Here is a 13,414-nt window from a genome sequence, read left to right on the forward strand (position 1 = left end):
AGATAAATTACTATTTATTTGCAAGATTATACAAGCATGTTTCATAATGACTCTGACTACATGTCTTGTTGTGCTTTTCTATTTGTTTATAATCTATGTTTCATGCAGGCTATTTGAATGGTGAACCACCTCTACAAGTGAACGGCAACATTTAAAGCAGTGATGGAAAAATTGTTGACATTGGCCAAAGGAGATGGAGTTACTGGACCAACCTTCACACCACAGGTAATGTCATCATTTTCATCAGAGTTTTGAGGGACTGTACACTTCATTGGAAAACGTTGTTATCAGAGCAAAATTTATTTGTCACCATGACACATTACAAGGGACTTTCAGTGAGCAAGAGAATTTGTTTTTTTTTTACTTTTAAGTTGTTTTGAAGTCAATATCCACATCTATCATATCCTCTCACAATGTTTTAACCAACATCAACTCTTTCATACCAGGTCCATGCTTTGAATGTTCTATGTGCATTATACAGAGACAGTAAACTTGGAGAAGATGTCTTTCCATTCATTGCTGATGGTGTCAAGGTGGCCATCTTGGGATTTGATTCACAGAAATGGAGTGTAAGTACACATGTCGTGACAGATCTCTCAGTGTTTTGAGAATGTTTCTCTCAGTTTAAATTCTTTCTATGGTCAATGAGGGTAGTGTCATAATAATTATTATTGTCTTGAGTTATATTAACACCTATGCTCATGATAAGTATGGTGACTCTGACAAATACTAGTATCAAAACAGCTGAACATATTCTGAAGCAATTCATAGAAGATAAACCTGCAAGATGTGTTGCCAACTGACATCTTCAGTGTCTGCTCCTGTTATCTATGCTTTAAATTCCTTATCAGTGAAGCCAGAAAGGAGCTAGCCATGTTTGTATTTATCCAGCTAAACCCAGACACTTTCCAAGGAATTCATCTAGTTAATGCCGTACACTTTCCAAGGAATTCATCCAGTCAATGCCGTACACTTTCCAAAGAATTTCTCTTCAAGCAAGGAATGTCATGATTACTTTTCATAGTGCCTAGTCACTAAACATTTCAGAAAAATGAGATTGAATTCTATTCATTCATGTTATTTCTTCATGAATACATGTAACACCACTGCTTGCTAACTGATTCATTTATAAATTATCACTGACATTTTCAGGTTAGGAATTCATGTATGATGTTACTGAATGCCCTGGTTACCAGAATATTTGGTGTGAAGAGATCCAAAGATGAACATTCAAAGAAGAACCAGTGAGTAAACTATAAAAGAACAGGAGATTAACCTGTTCATCCTTGATTCTGTGTAGACAGGTCCACACTCACCATTGATAACATTGGGTTTGGGCCAAACCATGGTGGTGATAGGGTTCCAGCAGACATATAAGAATCATCTGTAAAACTAGAATTAACAAAGTGTCTTGAGTCAAATAACACTTATTTGCATATTCATCACTCAATAATGAGTTTGAAATGAATAATTGATTGATACCAATGTGACTTCTATCGAATGAAATCTAACGTACATGACTGGTCTTCCAGTGGCAACTCTTGTTAGACTTTCCTAAATTCCAAACATCCATTTAGATTACACTCTGATGTTACGTTATCACTAAAATTACATTATGGATTTTGCCATCTACCAGTATTTCTTGCAGCAAAACACATGTACTCTACAATTATCTGTGTTTTCGCAGCTGCATATGGAATTTTTGTGTGTGCCAATGAGTTCAAATGGAATGTAAAACAAATTGTATGTGTGTCAAATATTCACAGTACACCAGTTTCTAGTCAGGATTGATTTGCTTGTGAGAATTTTGAAAGCAAAATATTTTTTCTTAATGATACAGAATGAGTGGCAGAGAGTTTTTCTCCAGATTTCCCAGTCTTCATGGTTTCTTGCTAGATCATCTCAAGATTGTCACAAAACAGATGAACAAGTAAGTTAATTTTCATCACAAATAAAGTCAAGAAAGTCTACAACCTTATCTTACAATGTGGGATCTCCAAGAAAATGTGCAAGTTTCTAAAATACACCAATCCTGTTGATAATGATAGTGTGAAATAAATACATGTGATTTATGAGCCAATACACCACAATGTGACATGTGCAAAACAGTTGACAATTTTACGTTCAGTGTCCACCATAAGTGTGTACCATTATGTTGAATTGCAACATACATGTACAGACCATGCGGTTGTACATTCTTGATTTTATCGCCATCATGTTGGTAGAAGAAAACTTACTGAACATTAAATAGTCTCAGTAGAATTTTGCTGGTATGCTTGTGTTACTTGATGCAGATATCCAGTGTGGCACAGTGTGAACGCCATCGTAAAGTATGTGTAGCATGCCACCCCGGGGACAAATATAAACTTTTGCAATATTCTTTTGGTCTTCCACTTATGGGGTCCATTTTGAAGCTTATGGAGTAAAAGTTTTCGCTGCTTTGGTTTTGTGAAAATCAGAAACTTTATTTTCCCCATAGAGATAACACAGGGATGGCGGCCATTTTGAATTTCAAATATTGGTAAACTATAGGTAATTTGTAACTCTAGTACCAGATTTTCCATGGTGACCCTGATTTTTTTTCTTGATTTTGAAAGAGAACGGTTGAAAGTTTACTTGAAGAAAGTCTGAGCAAACATTTACTGTAAGTATTTCATTGTTAAGGCACAAACTTACCTTAATCCAATAATCATATGTTTTCTTTTTCCTAGTCTACAGCCCAGTCAGTTTGCGATACTGCTGATCCTGTCTCGTCTTTACTCATCCACATTTGATGGCGTGGACAGCAATCAGTCATCTGCGGATTTTATTCCGTACATTCGGGAGTAAGTCTGATCTCTTGTTGAATTTTATCAGAATTTGAATGAGTCACGGATATTCTTCCATGGTTCATCAGTGTTCACACTCAATCATACTCAGCTGATATTTTGATTACTTTGCACACTCTGTGAAATATTTGTAATTATCTTCAGTAAAGTGTTTAAGTCTTTGTGACTTGGATTAATTGTCATACCAATAAAATAAGATTGAAATTTAGAGATTGTTGTAAAAAAAACATGCTTTTTTAAATTCGCAATAGCATCTAAAGTATGATAACAAAAGTTTTACATTTTACTGAGTAACTTTTGTACACTATATACTGGTACCTACTCGGTGACCATATATTTTAAAATTCGCACTATTCTTTGAATATTTCAACTGAATAATAGTTTTGGTTTTACAGGTGTTGTAAGAGTAATGTGTGGAAAACACGGACAATTGCAGCAAGGGCATTGGCATCTCTCACACCAACAAACAAACTAGTATCCATGGTTACAGAGTTGATCAATTCACTGCCAACATCCCCAAGCCTTATCACCATATCCCAGAATACCATTCATGGTATCTTGTTACAGGTATGTTATCCAGTGTTAACTCAGATTTCTTACCAGACAAAATAAATCTCAGCTTTCAACGTTGTCCAGTCACTAATTCACTGTTGCTTTCATTAGTCCCCATGGACACGGTCTGGGGGGACTTATAGGTTTGCTCATGTCAGTGCGTCCGTGTGTGCGTGCATGTGTCTGTGTGTCTGTCCGTCAGTTCACGCAGATATCTCAGAGATGCCTGGAGCGATTTCATTCAAACTTGGTACAAAGATTACTCCTTATGTCATACGTATGCACCTCAATTTATTTTGTGATACGATCCAATATGGCCGCCATGCGGCCATTTTGTTATGATTTTTTTTCATGTAAGGAGCCATAACTCAGGCACATCTCAACTGATTTTATTGTAAGTTGGTACAAGCATAGACCCTCGAGGGTCTATGGTACAAGGACATCAACCTTTGTCATACATATGCCCGGCAATTTGTTTCTTGATACGATCCAATATGGCCGCATGGCAGCCATTTGGTTACGATTTTTTTCATGTACGGAGCCATAACCAGGGGTTTCATTAAGTTTTGAAGTAGGGGGCCATGATGGAAAAGTAGGCGGCTTGCAGCGGCCAGACCACAAAGCGGTCGGGTCGGGGGAGGGTCCGGGAGGGGGTGTTCCCCCTCCCAGCCGAAGGCCGGACACCCTGAAAAATGAGCTAAAATTCACTTTTTACAGCTCACAGTCACTTGAATTTCTAGTTTTTTCAGGAGAATTATCAGCAGTGTTCCAGGGCAATTTGTGTTCATATCATAAAAGCCATTTTACCTGGGAGATTAGGCCTAAATATGATAATTCATAATTAAAAATGATAAAATGTGGTAATGTTGACGATATTTTGAACAAAGAAAACTGACGTTTTAGAGCCTCTATGCTTTTAGCAGGTAAACTATAATAATTCATAATTATTAATGATATAAATTTGATATGTAGATGATATTATACAGTGTTACATCTAGACAGGGGGATAGGGGATTCCCCCTCTAGCTCTGTTGAAATGTTGGCACCCCCAATTTATTTGTCAAGGGGGACCACTCCCCCAATGAAATGGTGCCAGTCACACCATAGAGGTACACATAGAACACATGAACTGGTGAAATGCCCCTCGAAATTTTCTGGTAAAGGGGGAAAATCCCCCTTGTTGATGCCATCCTGGATGAAAAACTCATATTTTAAGCACAGTAAATGAGAAACTTTTCATTAATGTATAATGTTATGCTTAAAATTAACCTTGATGTTTGGTATGGAAATCTGCAGATGAAAAATTTTTATACCACTGGGGAGGTAAACAGGATAATTTATGAAACAATAATGATAAAAACGGACAATCATTACCATATTTCGCAAATAGAATCAAAGACCCTCAAGGTTAGTTGACTTATGGGTATGCAAAGTAAGAATCTTGATATAAGATGTGAAAATTTGTACGTTCAGAAGCTCATATATGGATTTAACCAGACGATCGTTTTTGAAGTGAATTTAGAGGTCTGATCGTATTGTAACCAATATGGGCGACATTCTTATTGGCATTGATAGACCGAAAAGCAGTACATATCATACGTCCAGCTGGTTATATACCTTCACATCTAAGCCTATCGCAGTGCAACGCACGTCGGCTTACTAAAATTCGAACTGTAATCGGGAAGTTTTTTCATGAGAAAAAAATCAGGTCATTGCCTTCGAAAACAGTTTAAATCCACGTAATTATCCTTCTCTTGTTTCTTGGTCCACTTCAAAATCGAGGATCGTACAGTGAAGCCTGACCTTGCGATCGCTTCCGTCTTCATTTGTTCATCGACCATTTTGAGTTGAGCTAAAAACGGCCGACAGGTGTAGTATGCCCGTTTTCATTGGCATATATAAAGGTCACCACATAGGAATCAGCAATTCAGGTAGCCAATAGAATCGTCTGTTGCAATTCCGATTTTTATTGAGGCAGTATGCGCAAGACCGTGCTGCATCGTAGTACAAGGCGATAGTAGTAGTCGCTCGTCTTCTAAATTTTGTTTCACATAAAAGCCATTAAAACGTTTGATTACACAGCCTGTGAAACTTGTCCGTATCATTTCAGAAGGTACAAAATATTTTAGCTATGAAAGAGTTCAAATTTCCGAAAAAGTAGCCGGCGAAATTGTGAGAGTAACTGGTCAAATTCGCCGGCTGCCGGCTCTTAATGAAACCCCTGATAACTCAGGCACATCTCAACCGATTTTATTGGAAGTTTGTACAAGGACATCAAGCTTTGTCATACATATGCATGTCAATTTGTTTCACAATACGATTCAATATGGTTGGGTGGGGGCCATTTTTTTACGATTTTTTCATGTCCCGAACCATAACTCAGACATGTATCAACCAATTTTATTCAAAGTTGGTACAAGGACATTGATGTATGTCATACATATGTATGTCGATTGGTTTCACGATATGATCCAATATGGCGACATGGCGGCCATTTTGTTACTATTTGTTACTATACCATTTTGTTGGCACGTCTCAACTGATTTTATTCAAAATTGGTACAAGGACATTGACCTGTGTCATACATAGGCATGTCAATTTGTTTTACAATAAAATTGTGTGGGAGCCATTTTGTTATGATTTTTTCATGTCTCCAACCATAACTCAGACATGTATCAACTGATTTTATTCAACGTTGGTACTGGGATATTGACTATATGTATATCAATTTGTTTCATGATATGATTCAATATGGCCGTGTGGCGGCCATTTTGTTACAATTTTTTCATGTACAGAGCCATAACTCAGACACATTTCCACCAATATCATTTAAAATTGGTACAAGGACATTGACCTACGTCATACATATGCACATCAGTTTGTTTCACGACATGTAGTAGTATCATGTCAATCATTGAATTTTCGTAATTAGGCTGATATGTCAACAAATACTGCATCAAATTTCATGAAACTTGGTACAGATGTTAAGGTCACATTGCTTAACAGTGAATAAAGACATTTATCAGTGTCATGGTAATTAATTTGTAATTGCATATGTATAATGAACTTTCCTAATTGGAGTGATTTGCCATCAAATACTGCATCAAATTTGATGAAACTTAGCACAGATGTTGATCTTAATGACACTTAGCAGTATTGTTTAAATTAATTGCTAATTTGCATTTACATGATGAATTTTTGTTTTTAGGGTGAATGTCCAGAAGCGCTGCATCAAACTTTATGAAATATGGTACCAGTGATAATCTGTCAGTGTTAATTATGATCGGATGCAACAATGTTTGGCAACATCCTGTCGATTAATTACTAATTGACTCATTTACTGTGGTTTTACGACTTATCCGGACACCAAACTTGCTAATTACCCAGCAACTTCGCTGATGATATTGAGACTTTGATCGGTAATTACCAAAGCACTTTGGTAATTCACCTCAAACTTGATACTTGATCTGGCTGCATGAGTGCTCCATGGGGTACACAATGTGTATACAAAGTCACTGATAAGTATCATACTAGTGCCATAAACTAATTTGTGACCAGGGGTTGGCATTCCACTGAACAGCATTCCTCAGTAAAACCAACATATGTACATGTGTGCTGTTCATCCGTGCTACATGTAAAACTCAACTACGGAGAGGTAAGGAGAGTATAATGGGTCGTTAGAGTTTTCTCAGAGCAGAAAAACTATTACTAACGTTAAAACAAGCTGACATTGGAATTCCTGTTACAGCATTGTGAGGAAAATCCTACATTATCCAGTTTATTTAATCCTATGACCCTCCGTCTCCGTCACATAAATAGAATAGTCCCACTCCACGCATCCGCCATTGGTTTTCCTCCTCTAAAACCTGCAGTTTCATTCATTTGAAGCAATTATCCTTTCATCTGTAAAGAGTTTTTACTGGTGACTATTACAATTTTCACTGCCAGTTGTTGTTTTCATAAGATGCAGACCATTTGATACTGAGTACACTGAGTTGCTTTTACGTGCAGGCAATGCAGATGCCACTTCACAGTTCAGACTGTGCTGTTGATCGGCAAAGTACAAGACGTCTTTGTTTCACTTTTTTTATGTCAAGATATGATTCATATAGAAATTTTACCAAATGTCACTGATGGGATTGTGTTTTCAATTTCATTTGATGCAGGGATATGAAATACTGTGTCAGTTTAGCTCGGAATCGTTGCTGAGTTTTGCTGCCTTTTGGCAATGGTTGTCTATCAGCATAAATGTGATCGAGGAATGCCCGTTCATGAAGATAGAGAGATTGAAAATCTTTTCTGTATTCTAGCTTCCTTTTCAATTTCTTCAGGTGTAAGTCGATTTAGGAAAGAGATTGAAAGTTTGAGTGGTGTTCAATAATTGTGCCTAAATCAGCACGAATTGAAAACACGAAAAGTATATAAGTAGGACTGTTCAATCAGACATGATGTCACGGCATGATGTCCATTGAAGTTACAGAAATCTTTTTGGTGCAGTGGGCAGGTTAACTGCAATGCAATTTTTATTTGTCCTGTGCCATTTTCATCTCTTTGTTCAGCAATGTTTTGTATGGGTACACTGTTGAAAAGTTTGAGTGCAAACTCATGTCTCAAATTGGTTTATGCTATCACTGTATTGCACTGAGATGTCGGCGTCTGTGTTTACACTTTGCCACCCAGGAGTTACTGCAGCAGATCAAGTATCAAGTTTGAGGTGAATTACCGAAGTGCTTTGGTAATTACTGATCAAAGTCTCAATATCATCAGCGAAGTTGCTGGGTAATTAGCAAGTTTGGTGTCCGGATAAGTCGTAAAATCACTGTAATGACCTTTTGTAATTAGGATGGCGGCCTACATTGGTTTTATGTTTTCATCACCATAGAACTCGATCATTCTCGGCCATAAACCCCATCTGTATCGCAGTATTTTTAATCACAGACTCTACTCTCTCCAAGGACTTGTAATTAATGGGACTTGTAATTAAAGTACCCATTAACCAGTGGGGACTGTGTCATCAACAATGACTTATTCCTCAATAATTTTTCTCTTGTTCATTGAACATCATCTCCAGAAAGTGAAACTTCAGACAGAAAATCTATTATCTTTCATATGTATGTGCTCTTCCATTGACAAAGTTATGTTTTAAACTTGAAGATTGTTGTATTGAAATTAAGAGTTTCATTTCTTTCATCTGTAGTGCTGATTCAGGATGTATTGTTATCAATCTCTCAATCTAATGGCCATTTTCGTTTTCTTTTCTTCCATCAGTTGCATCATCTACTTCAGCATTGCCATAGTGACCATAGATTACCAGTAAATGTTCAGGAAGAGTTGGTTGCCATGGCAATTCCAATGCTGAAGACCTCTCTGTGGCTGGGTACCAGGTACTGTATATATTGATATAAATGTACTTCTGTACTGCTTTCCAAGTACAACAGTAGAGTCTCAATCGTCACGACAATGGCAAATCTGTTTTGTTTTCATCAGCTACTTACAAGAAGAGTTTAAGGTTGATACAGGATATTGAATATTGATATACAGATGTATTGTATTGATAAAAACATGTTGTGCTGCTATGATTTCATCAAAATTAACTTTGAAGTCTCCTTCTCATGCAGACAACAGCCATATATTTAGTGTTTGCTCGTCCAGAATTGATGTACTTCTACAATGCACATCCTGGTAATTTTGGATAAATGACTGACCTCATCACAGAAAATATTATGCTTATTATGCTGTTCAATGAAATATCTCTCTGAGTCTGATGAAAACTCCACTGTAGCATTGCTGGAATCACAAGTCGACTACTTTTTGTCATTTTCAGGTGTAATAAATGTGACATCACCAGGGCAGCTTATCTTCAAGTGATCGATTCTCATGTCTTGACCTTGACTGACATTTCTCAGAGTGGCAAATTGAATGAGTTCAAAGACATTGTGAGATCACATTTGAGAGTTGAAATTTCCCATGATGCATCACCAGTAGAGTGTTCACCAGGAAGTGTGTTGGTAGAGGAAAAGATGGCTGCCATTTCTTGGAAGATCAACGCTTATGAGAACAATACTGATCTACAGTGGTTGATAGACATCTTGAACAGTCCATTTTATGAAGTCAGACTTTACAGCATGAAGGAACTTGTAGAAGTCTTCAAAAGTACTTCTCCATGCAGGGATGATATAAAGATCAGAAAGATACGGGATGATAATACACTTTTTGCAGAGTTAGTGAAAGTGATGTTACAAGAAATTAACACAGACTGCATAGCCAAGGTAAACAGTCCAAAGTGTACAAATAATCTTTTATCTTCATAATTATTTTATTAAATAAGTTTCAGCTATGAAATTTCACATACCATGTCATACCTACCCACAATAGTAAAACTTTTCACTGTTGCTTCTTAATTTTTTCATGGCTGAATTGTTCTGTCACAGGTTTATCAAGCATTATACCATCATGACCTCACATTGATGTTTCCATGGAGACAAGCAGATTGTGACCCATGGACATGTTTACAAGTGTTTGTGTTTCTACAAAAGAGACTTTGCAGTTCCCTTGACACAGCGAGGTTAGTTTAAATTTCATAAACAAGTTTGAATTAGTAATTTTCTACAAAAATTCTAGTTTTCTTGTGATATCAAATCATTTACATAAATACAAAAAAATAAATAAGATGAAAAAACATTGCATTATATGTTTTGTTTTCAGTCAAAAAGTTGCAAAGTGTGAATAGCATATATAAACTTTTCTGTTCACAGTCAAAATCAATATTCTTCTCCTGCTTTTATACAGATGTGATCTATCAAGTTCATTGATGCAGCTGATGAGTAAACTGGTGCCAGATATTTACAGTCAAGCAGCACAGGTAATGTATGATAGATCCGACAAGATTTTCCCAAAACAGGCATTTAGTTGGGTAGCCAGCAACAAAAATGGCTGATAATTATATCCAGTAAAGAGACAATAATCGAGTTTTGTTGTAATTTTGAACTCGAAATAATCTGGTTAGAACTAATTTCTTTAAAATCGGAGTCATCATAAGAATGCTTCATTGGTTAAAGGTAATTGCAAAAACATTTTGGACCTGACTGTGTGTTTCAGTTATTAAATTGCATGATTTGAACTTCACGTTTTTGTACCGGTCCTGAGTTTTTGACAACTGTTCAGCCATCTTTTCAATGTTAGAACTGAGGTGGCTGTATTCTGGCAAGATGATACTGCCCAGCCTCTCAATGCAAGATAGGTTTAGTCAATCCTGGTTTATCATTCTTTATACCTCTCTTTAAAACAGCCTAGTTGATAAAATTTCAACATGTACTGCTGCAAAATTAGGACCAAGAAATCTTTATTTGGAAATGGGTTTAAATCTCTTATGTGACATGAAACTTGAAGTCATAAAACTATTTCATCCGTAAAGATCTATCTAGGCACTGAGCATGATATCCTTTGATCACATTGTCTAACCCTGCAGAGTTCTTGTGCTGAAGAACACAGGAGGGTTTTACAGGACTGGATGGATACCATCCTCCAGACAACATCAGTGGAACAACCCATGGAGTTGAAACTGATGACAGCTCACAGCATAGTGCAAGTCAGTAGCTATCTTCTACATGATCCAGAGGACCTCCTAGGTAAGTATTGTATATGGTGAGCTGGTTTAACAGAACTAAAGGTGGATGGATTTTGGCAATTTTATGAAACTACAGGCTGTGAGGTCTGGTCAAAAATCTTGGTGGGAGATATCGCTGACCTTCTTCAAAGCTACTCATGAGATGTACAACACTGTAGTAGTTTTAAGTTTGCTTTGCTGATTATTTCTACTGTTTTCAATAATTTCTATTAAAACTCTAGTGTGACATACATGTTTTTATTTCAGGTGCTGTACCACTATCGCTATGGAAATCAGTAATTACACTGCTACAAGATGAGGAAGAAGAAATAAGACAAGCCATCACACCTGCTGTGACATCCAGCAAGTCTGGTAAGTTGTAGCTGTGGAAACACAGCTATCTGTTGGCGGGGTAGCGTGCGTCACTATGCGAGTCATCAAAAGTTAAACCCTGCCACGGATAGCTGCGGGCCAACTGGCAGCAAAAATGGGTCTGTGTCGGGACTTTGAACGGCAAAATAAACCAAAGTTGGAGTAATTCAATAAAATGACCTATACCTGCCTGAACTCTGATTATTGCTCATTCCCAAACTCCTTTTGTGAACAAAATCTCTGGTTCGTTTACGTAATTCAGCTGATTTTCCAGGGAGTACTCAAGATTTTCACTCCAGCAGCAAACTTTGACTTCTATTGATATGCTAATAAGGACGTCGCACGTTCGAACGTGAATAGTGTGACGGCCAGTCAGAGTGAAAATCTTGAGTACTCCTTGGAAAATCAGCCGAATTACGTAAACGAGCCAGAAATTTTGTTCACAAAAGGAGTTAGGGAATGAGCAATAATCAGAGTTCAGGCAGGTATAGGTCATTCTATTGAATCACACTCACTTTGGTTTATTTTGCCATTCAAAGTCCCATCATAAGTTGTGTTGTTGTAATAGACCCATTTTCACTGTCATTTGGCCTGCAGCTATCCGTGGCGGGGTTGACCTTTTAATGACCCGCACAGCGACGCACGTTACCCCGCCAATAGATAGCTGCATTTCCACAGCTAGGTAAGTTGCAACTTCTCCAGCCTTGCAGTGTCACACTGGCTATGACATACAGCAACATAGAAGAGTAATCACGACACAACCACTGCACTGTATCTATTGACCAGCTCCTTACAACAACCCACCTGTAAAGCAAATTATGAGTGCTAATATATGATAATATACCATTTGAATTTATGTGTTGCAGGGAATAAATAGCATGGCAAATCACCTATAATTTGCAATTTCATGATAACCTGCCATGTGTATTTCGATGACTCCACCAGTTGCATTGCATGTGTACAAGTAAACATGCATTTACTAATGGATGATTTAATATTGTTATATTGTTCTTTCAGAATGTAATCCATTAGATATGCATAGCTGTATTGCCTTGAACAATGTCTTTGCTACCATCATTCATCTCCATGGCAACAAACACTGGGATGCAGTATGTCAGTTTCTATTGACAACCATCACCAAGGAAGAGTCAGATGAGGATGAAGTTTGTGATGTAAGATACATCTTGCAGATTTATTAGTTATCTTTTCCTTCTAATGTCTCCGAATTTTATAGAATATGAAAAAATAAGCTTCTGTATACGGTATATTGCAAATCTCCCTTCTCTGATTTCTTTGAATCCTATTTTGAAAAGTACAGTGGAATTTGGAATTTTTCGAGAGGAATTACATGCATGTCAAGTTTAATACACTTTCAGTAATAAGGATTTCCTCTCATACAAGTAAAATTCTGTAAGATAACAATATTCATATTACTATTTTGCAATAAATATACCAAAAGTTGTGAATTTTGTCTTTCAGGAAGACCCTCAAGGGGACAGGTTATATGACAAAGGTGAAGCCAATAGTTTTGCTGAAACCACTGAACTGGTTCAGCTGGCAGCTGAAGCTCTAAAAACCTTGTTGGCCAGTTCATCACCACTGCAGCAAACACAGCTACACATGATTCAGGATCGGAGAAGAGATCTTCTGACAAAACTGAAAGAATTCACATCAAGACTTGATCTGGAGAATCACTGCCCATTTCGGAGTACTAGCACACACAGATACAACTGTGTCTTCCTATACAGAATGCTAACATGTCTATTGGCCCTGTCAACAGTTCCTTTGTCAGATCAAAACCGTAACATTCTGGAAGATGTTGGGAAAACTTTACAAATTTTAAAAGACACAGGCTGTGGTCTAAATGTCTACCTCAATGATCTAGTAAATGATTTCACTGATAAATACATGATCTCTGCAGTGACGTAGGACATTGTCACATTATGAATTATCTTTCAAATTCATACCTGTCTTTCAGCGTAAATGACTGTGGAATATTGTATAACTGGAAATAAAAATGTCACACTAATGTTGACACACGAAAACGTAATTCCAA

General features: G+C 37.1%; 1 protein-coding gene across 1 annotated transcript; it reads left to right on the forward strand.

Moving 5' to 3' along the window:
- The first annotated feature begins 156 nt into the window (after positions 1–156).
- On the forward strand, positions 157–13,408 carry LOC139148951 (tRNA (32-2'-O)-methyltransferase regulator THADA-like). Its single transcript, XM_070720422.1, has 14 exons — positions 157–225; positions 447–569; positions 1,153–1,244; positions 1,841–1,930; positions 2,712–2,825; positions 3,224–3,395; positions 8,649–8,764; positions 9,205–9,649; positions 9,812–9,945; positions 10,170–10,242; positions 10,849–11,008; positions 11,254–11,358; positions 12,376–12,530; positions 12,838–13,408. Exons 1-14 carry the CDS (start codon positions 163–165, stop codon positions 13,285–13,287), a joined length of 2,292 nt encoding a protein of 763 aa, XP_070576523.1. The 5' UTR covers positions 157–162; the 3' UTR covers positions 13,288–13,408.
- Positions 13,409–13,414: the final 6 nt, after the last annotated feature.

Source organism: Ptychodera flava, chromosome 14 (assembly GCF_041260155.1).
Source record: "Ptychodera flava strain L36383 chromosome 14, AS_Pfla_20210202, whole genome shotgun sequence".
NCBI classification, from domain to species: domain Eukaryota; kingdom Metazoa; phylum Hemichordata; class Enteropneusta; family Ptychoderidae; genus Ptychodera; species Ptychodera flava.